Source organism: Sorex fumeus, unplaced genomic scaffold (genome assembly GCF_029834395.1).
Source record: "Sorex fumeus unplaced genomic scaffold, SorFum_2.1 ptg000028l, whole genome shotgun sequence".
Lineage (NCBI taxonomy): Eukaryota > Metazoa > Chordata > Mammalia > Eulipotyphla > Soricidae > Sorex > Sorex fumeus.
The window spans coordinates 14,503,309-14,520,648 of NW_026606085.1; the positions used below are offsets into that span (position 1 = coordinate 14,503,309).

Sequence of the window (17,340 nt, forward strand, 5' to 3'; positions counted from 1 at the left end):
CAAATCCAGTATAACTATAAAATCCAGTTCCCGGACGAGAACAGTGCAGTCTTCTGCCCCCGCGCCTGGCTGTTCCTCGCCTGGGCCCCTTGGAGGGGAGCGGGTTGAGCTTTCCTCCCCGCCCCGACCAGGGCTCCGGCAGCCGAAGACCTCCAGGACCAGCCACCCCCATGCTGAGACCACTTTCCGCACACATGAAGGTACTGGCAGAGGGACAAATCCACGCGGGTTCCGGGGCCGAGACCTCCAAGCCTACTCGGATCGGAGTCGAGCATCCTCCACCCAGATCCTCCAAATTCCAGTAGGCAGGGGTCACACCCACCACCTGGCCCCCTGGCGCCATGTAATCCCATCAGTGGCCAAGACTCAGAGACTATAAAATCCAGCTCCCGGACATCATATCAGGACATCTTTTTATGACATCTTATTATCTCATTCCTACTTTGGATAAACTTGCAGGCTATCGAATGTAGCCTGCCCACAGGGCAGAGTCTGGCAAACTCCCCGTGGCCTACCAAATATGCCAAATACCAGTAACAACGATGGATCTCATTCTCCTAAAGAGCCTTGAATATAATCTCAGGGCTAGGATGAAAGAGACGTTACTGGGGCCTGCTCGAGGCAATCGACGAATAACAGGATGATGAAATGAAATGATGAAATGAAATCACGGGCACCGTGGCTAGTCCCCGGTAGGGCACTCAGCCCTTCACCTGCCCGCAGGTTTGCAGGGGCGTCTACTGGTGAATGTTGTTTCATTTTACATGAAGCGATCATCCCCCCAGTCCCGATTCTTAGACCAGGGTCAGCGTCAGTGCATGCAAAGCCCCTCCTGCTCTCCACCATCACAACTCCTTCATTCCTGACCTCCGGAGGCGCTGACCACAGTGTACTACCATGTTTTAAATTAGTCTATATTCTCATAAAAGTTGGTGTCATTCGTTTATGGACACTTAATATTTCAATCTGCTGCTTACTTTTGTCAATTTGACACCATCTTAAAGACTTTTCTGGGTTTTGTGGCCCCACATAAACAAACAAACAAACAAACAAAAAACCCTCAATCATAAAATAAATATGAAAAAGGCTCGTAAAGCTCTTGTTTTCTCTAGGACCTTTGTTTTTCCCTGTTTTTTTTTCATTTGGGGGCCACACCCAACAGTGCTCAGGGCTTACACTTGGATCTGCGCTCAAACATCAATCCTGGCAGGCCTGAGGGGACCCTATGGGGTGCCGGGATAGAGCCCAGCTTTGCTGTGGGCAAGGCCAGCACCCTCCCTACCGCCCTAGAGCTCCAGTCCAGACTGTTGCTTCCTAAAAACAGAATTAGCCAATTTTCTCAGCATAGCTTCTCTCTTTGCAATGGTGGGTTGGCAGGGACCCAAGCTCATGCCTCGTCTCTTTATTTCAGTCGGACCTGGCCCAGATGCCGGTCGGAGGAAACAGAGCAGGGGTGCGGGGTGAGGACCTGGCCCCAGGTGCAGGTCTGCCCAACTCTGGGCTCCGCAGCGGGGCAGGAAGGAGACTTGCTTTGGGGTGCGGGCAGCAGACTGTGGCTTCATTGTCCCTTTCGTGGACAATAACAAACGCAAAAGGTGATGCAGTCGGCTTGCAAGGCTTGAAGAGTCCGGGAGCTAACGTTTACAGCCCGCGCAGGGGGTATACGGAGCCTCCCCAGGAATGCAGTCGGAACCAGACGCTTGTCCTCCCACCAGTTATTGATGATCTGGTGTCAATAACAGGCATCAGCGAGCAAGTCCTAGGTGCCTCCTTTCTGCAGCTTAGTAGTCAATGTTGTTTTTGTTCCAATAGCGCCATCTAGTGTCCAGTCTTTGACTTAGACAAGATGGTCAATTCACTGCCTTGGAAAATAACCTATTTTGCCCTTTTGCTGCCTGAAAAAGAGGAATTTACATAACTGTGTGTATTACTATATTGTTCCGTGTGCTTAGGCTGTGGCTGTGTGTGTGCAAATTTTATTCATGTGTAGAGATACAGAAATCTGGAAATAGGGCGGAGGAATAGTACAGCGGGGAGGGTCTTTGCCTTACAAGCGTCCAGGGATCAATTCCCTTAGAATCCCCCTGAGCACCGCCAGGAGTAATCCCTGAGCAAAAAGCTAGGAGCAACTCTTGAGCATGTCAGGTGTGGCAAAAAAAAAAAACACTTTTGTTGTTGTTGGCTTTTTGTTGGGGGGTCACTCTTGGCTGTGCTCAGGGGTGACTCCCCCTGGTGCAAAGGACCAGGCCGTGCCTAAGATCAGTCCCCTCCTCCTGCACTGCCATGAGCTCCAGTCCTGTCTGAGTTACTGGTGGTGATTGTCTCTGATTGGTAAGAATTTGGAGGAGTTTTTGTGACTTTTCTATTTTATACTTCTTCAATTGGTCATAACAATAATATTTACGTAAATATTGGGAAAACTTGATTTTTTAAGAAAAAATGAGTTTCTAAGAAAATAAAAATAATTTAGTACCATATATAAAAGGCTCTCCCATTGATCATCGATTTGCTCGAGCGGGCCCAGTAACGTCTCCATTGGAGACTTTGTTGTTACTGTGTTTGGCATATCGAATACGTCACGGGGAGCTTGCCAGGCTCTGCCGTGCGGGCGAGATACTCTCGGTAGCTTGCCAAGCTCTCCGAGAGGGGCGGAGGAATCGAACTCGGGTCGGCCATGTTGGCTGTGTGCAAGGTAAACGCCCTACCGCTGTGCTATCGCTCTAGCCCCAGTCCCATATGTATATATATGTATATATATATCAAAGTTAAATATATTTGATAGAAATTTGGGGGGCTGGAGATAGTACAGCAGGTTGGGCACTTGCCTTGCATGCAGCCAACCCAGGGTTCAACCCCTGGCACCCCATATGGGTCCCCTGAGCACTGACAGGAGTAATTTATGAATATACACCTAAGTGTGGCCCAAAAACCCCCCCAAAACGGTAAGAAATTTAATTTTTGCTCTTAAAAGTACACCAACCAAGTAATGCCATTTTACCGTGATATTATCACTTCACATGTCTTTACTGCGTCTCAGTCTTCAAACAGCCTTAGCAGTGAAACTCCTGAGTTGGGAATGCAGAGGCTCAGAGAGGTCAAGTAACTTACCTGAAATCTCAGAGCACATGAGATCCGAATCCAGGTCTCTCCTCCAGGCTAACCCCAGGCACGGTCCCCCTCCACGTTTCCAAGAAAGTCTCCCTCCTCATCCACCCATGTAGGGAGAAAAGCAATGGAATCTTTCTGGAATGTTTCCATCTTTCTTCAGTCCTCACAGCCATGTATGACATGTATGACAGTACCGTGAAGGATGCAGATTTTGTTTCAGCATCATGTATGACAGAGGCGTATTTCAGAGCATGACACTGCCTGCCAGCTCCCTTGAGTGGACATGCAGGAAGTGTTGACCTCCTGCACACCCCGTCCCCGGGGCTCTCCTGCAGATAAGGAGGCTGATGCTGAGTCGCCAGGCCAAGCACAGGGCACAAGGTGGGAAGGAAGTGGGCTGGCCCAGTCTTAATGAAGGCACCAGCCCTAGACTGTGCCGGTTCCCGCAGAAGAGGGTTCTGGCCGGGCCATCTGGGGACTCAGTTCAGCTGGGGTTGTGTTTGGGTTTGCCGCTAATCATGCCGGCCAGTGACTCGGAACTGCCTGCTGAGCTGGTCTGCACCTACGAAGCAGCCAGCCCCTGAAACGCAGGATTATTTCCCGACTGCCGAGATGAATGTGTTCTCCAGCTGGTTGGGGCACCACTCAATCAAGCACTGCCCTGGGAGGGCACTGAATCGGGGCGGCGAAGGCGGGGGGGTGCCCGGAGCACAGCTCAGTTCTCAGTGCTGAGAATTCCCTGATGCTCACAATCACTGCATCAGTACCACCTAATGACTACCTACCACTACCTTATTCTTACCTGATAGGACCTGAACAGTAATTCTCTTGTTGTCCAAGCCATAGGCAATACCAGGCAACGGAGTTACCGTTTCCATTTTCACCCCATCCCACACATTGTGCCTTTGCCCCAGCGGATGACGATGCGGGGAATGACAGTGTCCCAGCATGGCACAGCAGCCATGAGCGCAGAGAGATGAGGGCTCACACATGCTCTCCCGATATGTCTCTGCTCCCCATGGGACAGGTGGCTCCTGATGGATGTCCACACTTGGGGGCCATGCACCCTCTGAGCCATGCAGCCCAGAAAAAAACATCTCAGTCAAGTGTCTGCAGAGAATTATCTGTGTTGTAGGGGTCACCGCTGGCAGCACTCCGGGTGCCGTGCTGAGGACCTAACCTGGCAGGACTTGGCACTCACTCATCTGTGCTCTCTCCTGAGGCTCATCCCAGGCTTCTCCTGGACCACTCAAATTATCTCCCAGCTCCAGGCGTGACTGCATTTTTGAATTAATGCTGCCAGAAGGGGGTTTCAAGTAAACAAGCAATGCTGAAACAATGGTGAAACTGGTGGAGAAGAAAGCCATAGCTCCCTAAGCCTGCAGGTACCCCAGAGAGGCGCTCCCACCCGGGAGATGCCACTCCCACATCACCAGACTCCCAACACCCTCCACAGCGCCTGGAGAACTGCACGCTCAGCATGACCTAATTTCCTCATAAATCTCTTGCCTTTTAATCAGCTAAGTGGCTCTCTGCTGCGCTCCCCTGATTTATTGATATCGTTGTTGGAGGGCCAAGGCCGTGTCCAGATACTAAGTGATTAAATGTGGGTGAAAACATCCCGTCACAGTAACAGCGTCAGAATAGATTTGGCCGTGGAGACCCTCCCGCAGACGATGCAGATAAGGCCTTCACTGCATCATCCCGAGAGGTTTTGCAGAAAACTGTCCCTATTTCCTCCCACCCAAGGCGCTGAGTGGAGCCCCCGTGGTCAGGGTCCCCCTCAGCATTCACTGTTCCTAGCAGTTGGGTCTTGAGGCCAACAGCTAAACAGGAAAAATCATTTTCACCTGGGCCAGCCGCCCAAGCTGTAGAATGTGCAAAGCGGTTTTCTGTTTTCTCAGACCTCGCTCCTTCAACCAGCTGTCACAGGCAAGCCCTGCGGAGGTCACTTTTGGTAGCAACGCCCTAAAAATACAACACTTGCCTTGCAGTGGACACTGGGCGCTTGTCGGAAGGAGGGGACAGATTGGGCTGGTTTCCTGTCACGGCGCCACCTGCTGGGAGCACTGCTGTACTACAAATCCTTTCTCTTAGGTTTGCCCTCAGAAAGGTAAGGAAAGTAACTCAACTCAGGTCTCCAGTTTCCAAATGCGGTGACCCCTAGGCCAAGACTGGTGAATGCAACTCTAGTACCCTATCGATTAGTCTCACTCCTAGCTGAGCAAAATGAGACACAGCCCAACAGCCAAATACCCAGGAGCTCAGCGGGCATGATGTTTGGGGGATTTAATATATTAACAAAGAGAAATACAGGGAAATGATCAGAATTCTTCCTTTGAGGGTCACCGTCTGCCTCACCATGCTAACCCACCTGACAATTCCCAGGCTGTGATCAGATCACATGCATGGAACCTTCTGGAACTGTCCAGTTCATGCGCTTGATGACCTGGTTGGCTGCCCCCAAGATGGAAAACCAGTTAGAACAGACTGGAAGGTGACTTACCAAGCCACCCATGGAGGGCCGTGAGGGCCAGAGCTGGGCAGACCTGAGCCAGAGGCAGTGTCGTGGGGCATAGCGAGTGCCCTCCTCACTTTGGGGGAGCACTCTGTCACCTGCCCTGCCCTCACAGCAGGCTGCTGAGCACCCCTCGGGCACCAGGCAGGCCTTCTGCCGGGGCATGGGGGATGGACAAGAGAGTGCGGGGTTTTCCATGTGGTTGCCTGTAAATGGTCTGAATGAGGACCAAAGTTTCTTTAACCTGTACCTGAGGAGCAGAGGACAGGAAGCTGGAGCCAGGAAGAGGACACGCCAGGCCACAGCTGCTCTGACCAGGATAACCCAGACCAGAATAACACCAGAACGGGATAACACAGGCTGTGGCAGACATGTGCCACAGCAGAAAGGACCACGGCAGACATTGGCCATGGCAGACATGGACCACGGCAGGCATGGGCCACGGCAGACACGAGCCACAGCAGAGCAGATGGGGGCCACGGCAGACATGGGCCACGGCAGACAGGGCCACAGCAGACATGGGCCACAGCAGACACGGGCCATGGCAGACACAAACCACGGAGAAAGGGCAGGTCTATGCATTAGGCAGGTAGGAAGTCTCAGAGCTTCTCCAGTGCTTGTGAGGGAGCCGAGACAAGCCTGGCACAGACACCCCCCACCCACCCCCAACCCTGCCTGCAGGGTGGAGAAAGCCCCTCCCTAACAGATAGTGTGTCCCTGCCTCCATTACCCCTGCGGATGCCCATTTATTCTTCAGCCTGTGCTTTCCAAAACAACTAGTGTGCAGTACAGCTGAAAGCTTCCCCAAAGGGCCATGCACTGTTTCTTTGGGGAGGGGTAAGGGCCACACCAGTGGTGTCAGGGGGCCCAGTGATGCTGGGGATGGAGCCCAGGACCCCAGCCAGCCATTCCCACCCTTCGAGCTCTCCCTGGCCCCACAGGGCAGTGGTCAATCAATACAGTCAGTAATGGTTGTACAGACCGACTGACAGGGTCTGGGGGTGGGGGCTGCAGGGCAGTGCCAGCACCCCAAGACCTTGCTCATGCCCTTCCACTTGAGCTGTATTGCTGGCCCCACCAGTCATCAGTTTTATTAATTAATTAATTAATTAATTTTTGCTTTTTAGTTCACACCCGGTGATGCTCTGGGGTAACTCCTGGCTCTGCACTCGGGAATTACTCCTGGCAGTGTTCTGGGGACCTTATGGGATGCCGGGGATCGAACCCGGGTCGGCCGCGTGCAAGGCAAATGCCTTACCCACTGTACTATTGTTCCAGCCCCCAGTCATCAGTTTTAACTGGCTGCAGAGATTTTCCTGTCACTCAAAAATGAGAATAGACATGGATGCACCCAGAGTAGCATGACACAACGGATGGGGTACAACAATCTTCACACCCTTTCTTCTTAAGGAAACTGTTTCTAGTGAATTATTCATAAGTAAAACAAAATAAGTTATTTAGGGCCTGCTATTGGGGCAGGGTTGGGTGGTGGTTGGGAAAATTTGAAATAATAGTGTTGGGAAGGTGTAATGGTGGTGGGATTGGTGTTAGAATATTGAATGTATGAAGACAAAGTTGGCAAAACCCTCCATGACATTGAAGCTAATGGTATCTTCAAGTTTGTCCAAAGTAGAAGTTGGACAAACTTGCAGGCTATCGAATGTAGCCTGCCCACAGGGCAGAGTCTGGCAAACTCCCCGTGGCCTACCAAATATGCCAAATACCAGTAACAATGATGGGTCTCATTCTCCTAAAGAGCAGTGAATATAATCTCAGGGCTAGGATGAAAGAGACATTACTGGGGCCTGCTCGAGGCAATCGACGATTAACAGGATGATGAAATGAAAATGAAATGGTATCTTCAAAGATGCCATGCCACTGGCCGAGCAAGTGAAAACAGAGATAGATAAATGGGACTATCTTAAACTAAGAAGCTTCTGCACCTCCAAAGAAACAGTGACCAAAATACAAAGACAGTCTACAGAATGGGAAAGGATATTCACCGAATACACATCTGACAAGGGGTTGATATCCAGGATATGCAAAATACTGGTTAAACTCCACAAGAAGAAAACATCCAACCCCATCAAAAAATGGGGCAATGAAATGAACAGAAACTTTCTCAAAGAAGAAATCCGAATGGCAAAAAAGCACATGAGAAAATGCTCTACATCATTAATCATCAGGGAGATGCAGATCAAAACCACAATGAGATACCATCTCACACCTCAGAGACTGGCCCACATTCAAAAGAACAAAAGCAACCGATGCTGGCGCGGATGTGGCGAGAAAGGGACACTCCTTCACTGTTGGTGGGAATGTCGACTGGTTCAGCCCTTCTGGAAAACAGTATGGACGATTCTCAAAAAATTAGAAATTGAGCTCCCATTTGACCCAGCAATACCACTCCTGGGAATATATCCCAGAGAGGCAAAAATGTATAGTCGAAGTGACATCTGCACTTGTTTGTTCATTGCAGCACTCTTTACAATAGCCAGAAACTGGAAGAAACCTGAATGCCCAAGAACAGATGACTGGTTAAAGAAACTTTGGTACATCTACACAATGGAGTACTATGTAGCTGTTAGAAAAGATGAAGTCATGAAATTTACATACAAGTGGTACAACATGGAAAGTATCATGCTAAACGAAATGAGTCAGAAAGAGAGGGATAGACATAGAAAGATTGCATTCATCTGGGGGATATAAAGTAACAAAATATGAGATTAATACCCAAGAATAGCTGAGATCAGCACCAGGAGGATTACTCCATAGCTTAGTGGCCAGTCGGGCATTCTAGAGGAAAGGGCCGCTCAGACAGAGAAGGGAGCACCAAATAAAGGGTGTTTGGAGGACCCTCCCAGGAGGGGAGATACATGTCGAAAGTGGACTATGGACTGAACATGTTTGCCACTCAAAGCCTCTTTTGCAGACCACAACACCCAAAAGGAGAGAGAGAACACAGGGGATTGCCCTGCCACAGAGGCAGGGGGGGATGGGGGATGGGGGTGGGGGGGATATTATCCATGGTGGTGGAAAATGGGCACTGGTGGAGGGAAGGGTATCTGATCATTGTATAATCAAACCCAAGCACAAAAAATTGTAAATCTACAACTGTACCTCATGGTGTTTCACTAATAAAAAATAAATAAATAAATAAATAAAAAAGAATATTGAATGTAATAAATTATTGTGGGCTGGAGCAATAGCAGAGCAGGTACGGCCATGTGGCCAACCCGAGTTCGATTCCTCTGCCCCTCTCGGAGAGCCCGGCAAGCTACCGAGAGTATCTTGCCCGCACAGTAAAGCCTGGCAAGCTACCTGTGACGTATTGGATATGCCAAACACAGTAACAACAAGTCTCACGACGGAGATGTTACTGGGCCCACTCGAGCAAATTGATGAACAACGGGAGGACAGTACAGTACAGAACAACTTCATAAAAATAAAACAAAAATTTTAGAATAAAATAAAACTTTTACCAAAAGTAATGAAAGAAATGTAGAAATTCAGCACTTTAAAAAGCTTATTCTCGGACCAGAGTGACAGTACAATGGGTAGGGAGTCTGGCTTGCACATGACTGACCCGGATTCGATTCCTGGCATCCCATATGGTCCCCCGAGCACCACCAAGAGTAATTCCTGAGTGCAGAGCCAGGAATAACCTCTGAGCATCGCAGGTATAACTTCCTGTATTTAATACAAAAATTAATAAGTAAGAATGAAATGAAATGCTTATTCTGAAGCCAGAGACAGTACAGCAAGAAGGTAAGGTGCTGGCCTTGCACGTGGCTAAGACGGGCTCATTCCCCGGCACCCCAGAGGGTCCCCAAGTACCTAGAGGAGTAATCTCTGAGCGCAGTCAGGAGTAAGCTCTGAGCACAGGCAGGTGTGGCCCCAAGGCCACAACCAAATACACAAAATGCTTCTCCCTGTAGCCGACCTACAAGTTGACCTGAAGCCCCTCCAGCGGGTGGCAAAGACACAGCTGCCCGACCTGCAGGATAGAAGCTCCTGAGCTTCGCTGGAGAAGGGAGGGTGACTAGGTCAGGTGCTGACCAACCCCCAAGGGGGAGGGCTGGGAATCAGAGAAGCCATGCGCTGTGTGTCCACAAAACCCATAACTTTTAATCCCCATGACTCGTACCCTCAGTTCCTCTCACACTCCCCTCTAGGACACGGCAGAGAGCGTGGCCCCCAAGCGCTGACACGTTAGCCGTGCTATTGGTGGCTCTGCACGGGAGTCCCCGGACGTCCTGGGCCCCTCCGAGTCGCGGCGTCTCCTGTGTGCCACGTTCTGTGGCTGGACCCCCGCAGCCCCGCTCCGAGCACCTCCCGGGCGCCCAGGCAGCCCCTCGGGGCGCCCCAAGGCCTGCTGGCCCCTTTTCCCAGCTGCCAGGTTCTGCGGTCCATCTCCGGGGTCCCGTTAGCGCCTGTTGCTCGCACCCAGCTCCCCCAGGGTCCCACGGGGCGCGGGGGCGCCGGCTCCAGCTACACCACGGCGGCGGGCAGCTCCTGCGGGCTCTCCTCCAGCTTCAGCCCCAGGTTGTCGAAACCGATGCTGGCGGCGGGCGGGATGCTGCTGGCTGGGGGTTCCGCGGTACGCGTCGGGGTGGCGCAGTACAGGACGAAGCCCGTCATGATGATGGTGAAGGACAGGAGGTAGAGTCCCGAGAACTGCGGGGACAGAGGAATGGCTGTGGGCACGGCGCCCCCACCTCCCCAGGCCTCAACGGTCTTTCCTGGAAGGAGCGTGTGGGCTGCACACTGCGCCCTGCGCTCTGGTGGGAGTGGAGGGGGGGGGTTTCCCTGCATGCACTGACAGCCTCGGAGATACCCCGACCCCAGCAGCGATGTAACCCGGCCCCCTCCTGGGGAGGGTAGAGGCCTCAGGAGGGCCCGGGTGGCACCCAGCATTGTCCCCAAGTCAGGGGGGAAATGGACCAGGGACCAGGCACCCAGCAACCCTGACTGTTCTGCCCTGGGGACTCACTTTGTTGTGATTCATGGGTTAACTGAGGTACACAGCTATGGGGTACACAGATAAGGTTGCATGGGCTGTGTAGACGGATGTTTAGATCTGGGGGAAATCTACATCTCATTTTCTTTCCCTCAGAAGAGTCTGGAGCCCAGTAGGGTTGCTGGCCAGGAGCCCCTTGGCATGGGCTGGGCCCTCCAGGCATCTCCCTTTCCTGTTCCTTGCAGGACCCACAAGAGCCAGGATGGAGAGATTAAGGCAGGCCAGCTGCCTTCCCGGGCTGCCCCTCCCTAGATGGGATCTCAGAGAGCACAGACACCCCATCTCTCTCCTTCACCTCAGCCCTGAAGTTCAATCACGTCTCACAAAGCCCTTTGCGCACTGACGCTTTCTTGAAACAAGGAACCAGGCAAAAGCTCAGGCATTAGGGATGTGATTGTTTGGGGTGGACTGGGGGTGGAGCAGCATATATGGCTGTGCTCAGGCTACTCCTGGAGCAGTGCTCAAGGGCCACAGCCAGCAGAACTTCCTGGGGGTGGAACCTGGCCTCCGTAAGCAAAGCATGCACTGTCTTTCAGCCACTTCCCTGCTCCAGCAATTGTGTTTTGTTTGGGGGTCACACCCGGCAGTTCTCAGGGCTGACTCTGGTCTCTGCTTCTGGGGATCACCGGTGGTGGGACTCAGGGGATCAAGCCCAGGTCAGCTTCCTCCAAGGCAAGCGCCCTCCCCACAATGCCATCTGTTCAGCCCCTACATTTCTTTCTAACAGAATGAAAAACATATATAAAAAACCAAGAAGAAAACAGCCTAGGACTGACCAACCAGGATGTCATAAAATTCAGGGAAGGGGGGACAGGGCTGTAGAAATAGCACAGCGGGTAAGGCATTTGCCTTGCACGTGACCGACCTGGGTTCGATTCCCAGCATCCCATATGGTCCCCTGAGCAACACCAGGAGTAATTCCTGAGTGCATGAAATGAGCCAGGAGTAACCCCTGTGCATTGCTGGGTGTGACCAAAAATTTAAAAAAAAAATTCAGGGAAGGGACGGAACATGGTTAATGAGGAATTAACATCCAGGCTCGATTATTTACTAGTGACTAGTTCCTACAAGCGGCCCTGCTCAGCTGGTTTTGAAATGAAGGTGGAGGCGTTACTGCATGCAAAGCAACAGACATTTCTAGTTCCTTTAGATTCCTATTACACCCAACAGGGAGAGCCTTAAGTGGGGTGCAGACAAAAAGCAAACATAAAGGGGTGGGAAAGGAAAAAGAGAAGACGGAGAGAAAAGGAAAGATGCTCTCTCAAGGGAAGCAGGAGTTGGTGAATCTTAAAAGAGATTGTGGTCACCCCCAGTTGGGGCACTAGGGGCCCACCATAGCCTTTCTGTGAATATCGCAGGTGCCCCATTCTTTCTCTACCAGAACCCCCCAGAATCCCTTCCAGGCTGGACAGAACAGCCCCCCAAGAGCAGGACAATCATTCCTTCCCATAAAGCCAGGAAGAGTCTCACTGAGCGAGACTCGTTTCCTGCCAGTTTTTCCTTCTTGCATCTAACAGTGAACACAATGCCCCGGGAGAGCTGGGTGTTTAGGGAATGCTAGAAACTGGCTCAGACACCATCAGGGAAAAATCACAAGGGTCCAGCATGCCCTGAGGCACTGCAGACAGAATCACGGCTGAGTCAGGTTCCTGCAGAGCGCTCTCTGGGCTCACCTGCCCTGTCCTATGAGGTTTGGTGGCTGTTGACGTGGAAAAGAAAAAGGCATCTTGTCCTTTAACAAAGTCCCTCTCAAAGGCAGGCGGCTTTGTTAGAAGGGAGTGACAGACAGGATGGGAGGTCAGGCACCTGGATCAGAGGCGCTTACCTCTCCTTCCTGTTTAAACTTCTCCCTTGCATCTGGATCTCCACCTGACGTTACCTAGGGCTACTTTGTGGCCAGTGTTTCCTCAGAAACACTGCCAGAGGGGCAGAGCCCATACCAGAGAGAACAGACAGTTTAAGCCTCTTTTCTTTTCATTTTTAGCTGTTTGCTATAAAATAGCACAGCCAAAGTTATTTAGAATTGTTGTTTTGCGGGGCTGGAAGGATAGTACAGCAGGTAGGGTGTTTGCCTGGCACACAGCTGACCCAAGTTCAATCCCTGGCATCCTCCCCAAGCACCACAGAGTGATCTCTGAGTGCAGAGCTAGCTGTAAGCCCTGGGCATCACCAGGTGTAGCCCAAATATCAAAAAGCAACAAAATCTACATAAAATTGTTTCTTTATCAAAACATTTTAAACTGGTGGTAGACAAGGCCACATGGATATGATTCAGTGGGAAAACACTTGCCTTGCAGGTGTGGGGTCCAGAGTTCTATTCTTGGACTGAAAACACACACACGCACACACACACACACACACACACACACACACACACACACACACACGTGGTGGAGCCAGAAAGATAGTCCAGGGGGCAGAGAGCTGCCTTGCTTGCAGTTGACCCAGGTTTGCTCCCGGCACCACAAATATCCCCTGAGCACAGAGCCAGGAGTTAGCCATAAGCACTGTTGGTGTGGCCCAAACACCAAAAAAAAAAAAAAAAAAAAAAAAAAAAAGGCATGTGACCTTAGAATTCTGCCTTTACAAACCAGCCCTAAGGTGCTTGGATTATCTGTGTACTGGTCAGGTTTTCTAACTTCCTGATCTACTCTGAAGATCTCAGCAGACCTGCCCTTTGCTCTGGAAGTCTTGGAAATGGCTTTTGGCCAAGAATAATAAAACCCTATCTGGGTAAAGTCAAGGTTGGGAGACAGTTTCTGGAAGGACAAAGAGGAACAAAGCAGAAGGATCAGAAAGGACTGGCCAGGGTGCAGGCCCTGACGTGGCTGGGGACATTGGAGACAGTGGCGGAGGGAAGGTGGGACGGGGTGGGATTGGGGTTGGAATACTGAATGTCTGTAACAAATCATCACGGACAACTTTGTAAGCCACAGTGTATAGATAAAGTATAAAGGGGAAATTAAAAAATTAATAATAAAAGGTAAAAGGTAAAGACCCTCCCGTTGATCATCGATTTGCTCGAGCGGGCCCAGTAACGTCTCCATTGGAGACTTTGTTGTTACTGTGTCTGGCATATCGAATACTCTCGGTAGCTTGCTGGGCTCTCCGAGAGGGGCGGAGGAATCGAACTCGGGTCGGCCATGTTGGCCGCTTGTAAGGCGAACGCCCTACCCGCTGTGCTATCGCTTCAGCTTAAAAAAACAGAAAGGGCCTAGAAGCACTACTTCCATGGCTGGTTCACTTAGAGCAGGTGCACCAGGAGGGACACTGGCACTCTTGCCCAAGGGTGAGGTTTTGTTCCCGGGCCTGTAGCAGCAAGCCAGTGTTCTATGGGTGGATCCATTTGCTTTACCTTATAGCCAAACAGAAAGAGTCCGAAGAACAGGCTGTAGAGGTCGGCGGTCAGGATGCCCAGGTTGACTGAGGTGGCGCTGGTGACTCTGATCACCACCGGCATGAAGCTGTACAGGCAGAACATGCAGAGCGCGAAGGCAGCGAAGAGCAGCGCTGTGGAGGCAAGGGGGGGCGGGTGAGCGCGGGCATGGAGACAGCACAGCAGGGAGCGAGCTTGCCGGACCCATGGCTGACCCGGCTTCCATCCCCGGCACCCCACTGGGTCCCCTGAGCACCCCCAGGAGTGACCCCTGAATGCATCACCTGGTGTGGTTACCCCCAGCACCCTCCCAAAAAAAGGAAAAAAGAAAAGTCTTTTGTTGATCAGGATAGTGGTTGGACATGATCTGTGTCACTGAATTCAGAATCAAGTCTCCTCAAGGGCACGGAGGCAGCTGGGTATTCTATTACCGTTCTCCCGCTCCCTCAGTGCCCCCAGATGGCACAGCCTGGCTGTTCTCCGCGCAGAGTGGCTGTGTGGATGCCAACTGGGTAGCAGTGCCTCTGCCTGCACACACACACACACACACACACACACACACACACACACACATGCACTCACACACATGCACTCACACATCACACTCACACACATCACACTCACACACGCCACACTCACACACGCACTCACACACACATGCATTCACACACACGCACTCACACACTCATGCACACACTCACACTCACATACACACTCACACACTCACACTCACACACATGCAGACTCACACACATAGACGCACACAGACACACACACATACTCACACACACATACTCACACACACTCATGTACTCATACACAAACACACAATCTAAATTGAATTAAAATGATCTAATCATTGGACAGCTTTCCAGCCATCATTAAGTAAAATTTAAATATTTCCCTGATGGGCCTCAGAGAAGTCCAGAGGTTAAGGCCCTGCATGTGACCCGCTCTGGTGTGATCCCTGGCACCGCATATGGTCCCCACGTGCACCACCAGGCCGGTCCCAAAAGACAAAACAGCAAAAACCAAACCAAACAAATCTTTCCTTCTGTTTCCCCACATTTTCCTCCTGCATTCTGTCTCTTCTGTTTTACAAAAATGCTTCTAGCCTTTTTGATGAAATCTTTTCCAAGTGCTTCCTTCTCAGCCTGCGCTCTGTGAGTTGGAAGGCAGGGTGCTGAGCAGAGAGAATCTGCTCCACATACCGATTCTCCAGTCCCAGGGAATGCTGGCCACATCCTTGTACTCCACGAGAAGCCTAGGAGGAAATCAGGAGGAATCAGGATTCACGCACATATCTCAGAAGCATGTTCTTAACTTCCTGTGTGGTGGCGGGACGGAAGCCAGGGTCTCATACGTACACACAGCTGTCTCCTGCCCAGCCACACCCCTGGGTCCTCTTACAAGTATTTTCACTGCTGTAGCGATAGCACAGCAGGCAGGGCATTTGCCTTGCATGCGGCCAACCTGGCCAACCTGAGTTCGATTCCTCCGCCCCTCTCAGAGAGCCCGGCAAGCTACCGAGAATATGTCGCCTGCATGGCAGAGCCTGGCAAGCTCCCCGTGGCATATTCGATATGCCAGACACATTAACAACAAGTCTCACAATGTAACAGGGTCCACTCGAGCAAATCAAAAAACAACGGAGGACAATGACAGTGACAGATATATATATATGTATATATATATATATATATATATATGTAAGAATATATTTCCCTCTAATATTTGTTGCCTTCTACTTTAAACTCCGTTAAATGTGGTATACTACTCTTGGAGTATGAGTGATGTGAGGTATGAGATGTCATACTTGGACTAGGTTGGACAGGAATAGGTTCACTCATGGGCGAGGTTTGGCCCAAGTATGTGGAGAGCGCCCATGAGCATGACAGTGACTTTGGCCAAGGTGGGGAATTACGTTAACTTGGGGATCCTTCTGAGAGGAGAAGACCAGCTATCCTTGGTCGCCACAGTGGGGGTGCTCTGCACCAGCATCAGTCATGGAGACCAGGCGTGGAACTCACTTCCCCTGAGCTGGAAGTCAAGCCTTCCCACCAGGCCCTTCCTGCTTCTCGCAGCCCTGGGAAGGAGGCTTCTTGGCCGCTGCTTCTCCCAAAAGACCCGTGAATGGGAGTTCGTCCCAGATGTGTTTGTGTCACTCCTTACAGCTGGATGCTGCTGATGATGGTCCCAAACAGCCCCACCATTCCCAGAAACTCGCAGCGGCTCAGCTTCTTCACGATGTACTCCTCACACACGTTGGACACGGCGTAGAGGCACGCGCCCAGCAGGACCAGGACGTCTCCGATGAGCACATCACTCCCTGCAGGAAGACGGGCATAAAGCGCAGGTTGGGGAGCACCTGACCTAGAAGGACTTTTCCTCTCCTCATTTTCTCCTCATTGAACTCCTTATGAGCCAGGCTCGAGAGCGGGGACAGTGACTCCCTGATGGAAGGGGATCTAGGTGGTGTGGGGACCCCAGAGAAGAAAGGAAGTGAGGGCAGGGGAGCTTTCCACGGGACAGTTACTGGAGCCCAGGTCTGTCCACCAACAGCCCCAGCTCGTGAGCTAGAAGGGCTCACTCATGCCATGCAGTCTCCTTCTCAATAAAAACTGAAACTTGGGGCTGGAGTGATGTAGCACAGCGGATAGGGCATTTGCCTTGCACGCAGCCGACCTGGGTTCAATTCCCAGCATCCCATATGGTCCCTCGAGCATCGCCAGGAGTGATTCCTGAGTGCAGAGCCAGGAGTAACCCCTGAGCAACACCAGGTGTGACCCAAAATGTAAAAAAATAAAAATACCTGAAACTTGAGACTACATGGTGGGGTTTTCAGTGGCTGACCCCAGTGGACGAGGGGACAAGGATGACTCTACCTAGAGGAGGAAGCTTCTCTCTGTTGTTCCCTAGTTTCAGATCCCCAATTGCGGAGAGACCAAGTCCACACACAGAAAATGCAAAAGCAAAGGGACTTTATTACTAGCCTGAGCCAGCACTAGCTCGAGCCAGGGTCCAAGTCTCATCCAATGCAGTGAAATCTTGACAGGGACCCTGACTCCAAATCACAAGCAGTTTATATAGGGTTCAGACTTAAGAAGCAATTTAAATACTTGTCTATTTTTAGCATTGGCCCTATTACAATGGTGGTCAGCAATTAGGCAATGGTTAGCAATAATTTCTAAGGAGGGCACAGTGACCCTTCATGACCGGCCAGACCCAATCTTGGCAAATTATTCAACGGGGAGTTTACCAGAAACTGCAAGCCCTGCTTTGGGGAAACAGAAACTGAGGACTAGTTGAGATTTAATG

The 17,340-nt window shown here is 51.2% G+C and overlaps 1 protein-coding gene across 1 annotated transcript in view; it reads right to left on the reverse strand.

Moving 5' to 3' along the window:
* Positions 1-9,846: 9,846 nt before the first annotated feature.
* SLC35F2 (solute carrier family 35 member F2) overlaps positions 9,847-17,340 on the reverse strand; it is a 36,235-nt gene continuing 28,741 nt past the window's right edge. Inside the window, exons 5-8 of the mRNA XM_056115153.1 lie at positions 16,195-16,351; positions 15,234-15,286; positions 14,002-14,156; positions 9,847-10,303 (exon numbers count right to left, since the gene is read on the reverse strand). Coding sequence (XP_055971128.1) covers positions 10,118-10,303; positions 14,002-14,156; positions 15,234-15,286; positions 16,195-16,351 — 551 coding nt within the window. The 3' untranslated portion in view covers positions 9,847-10,117. The remainder of the gene's footprint in view (positions 10,304-14,001; positions 14,157-15,233; positions 15,287-16,194; positions 16,352-17,340) is intronic.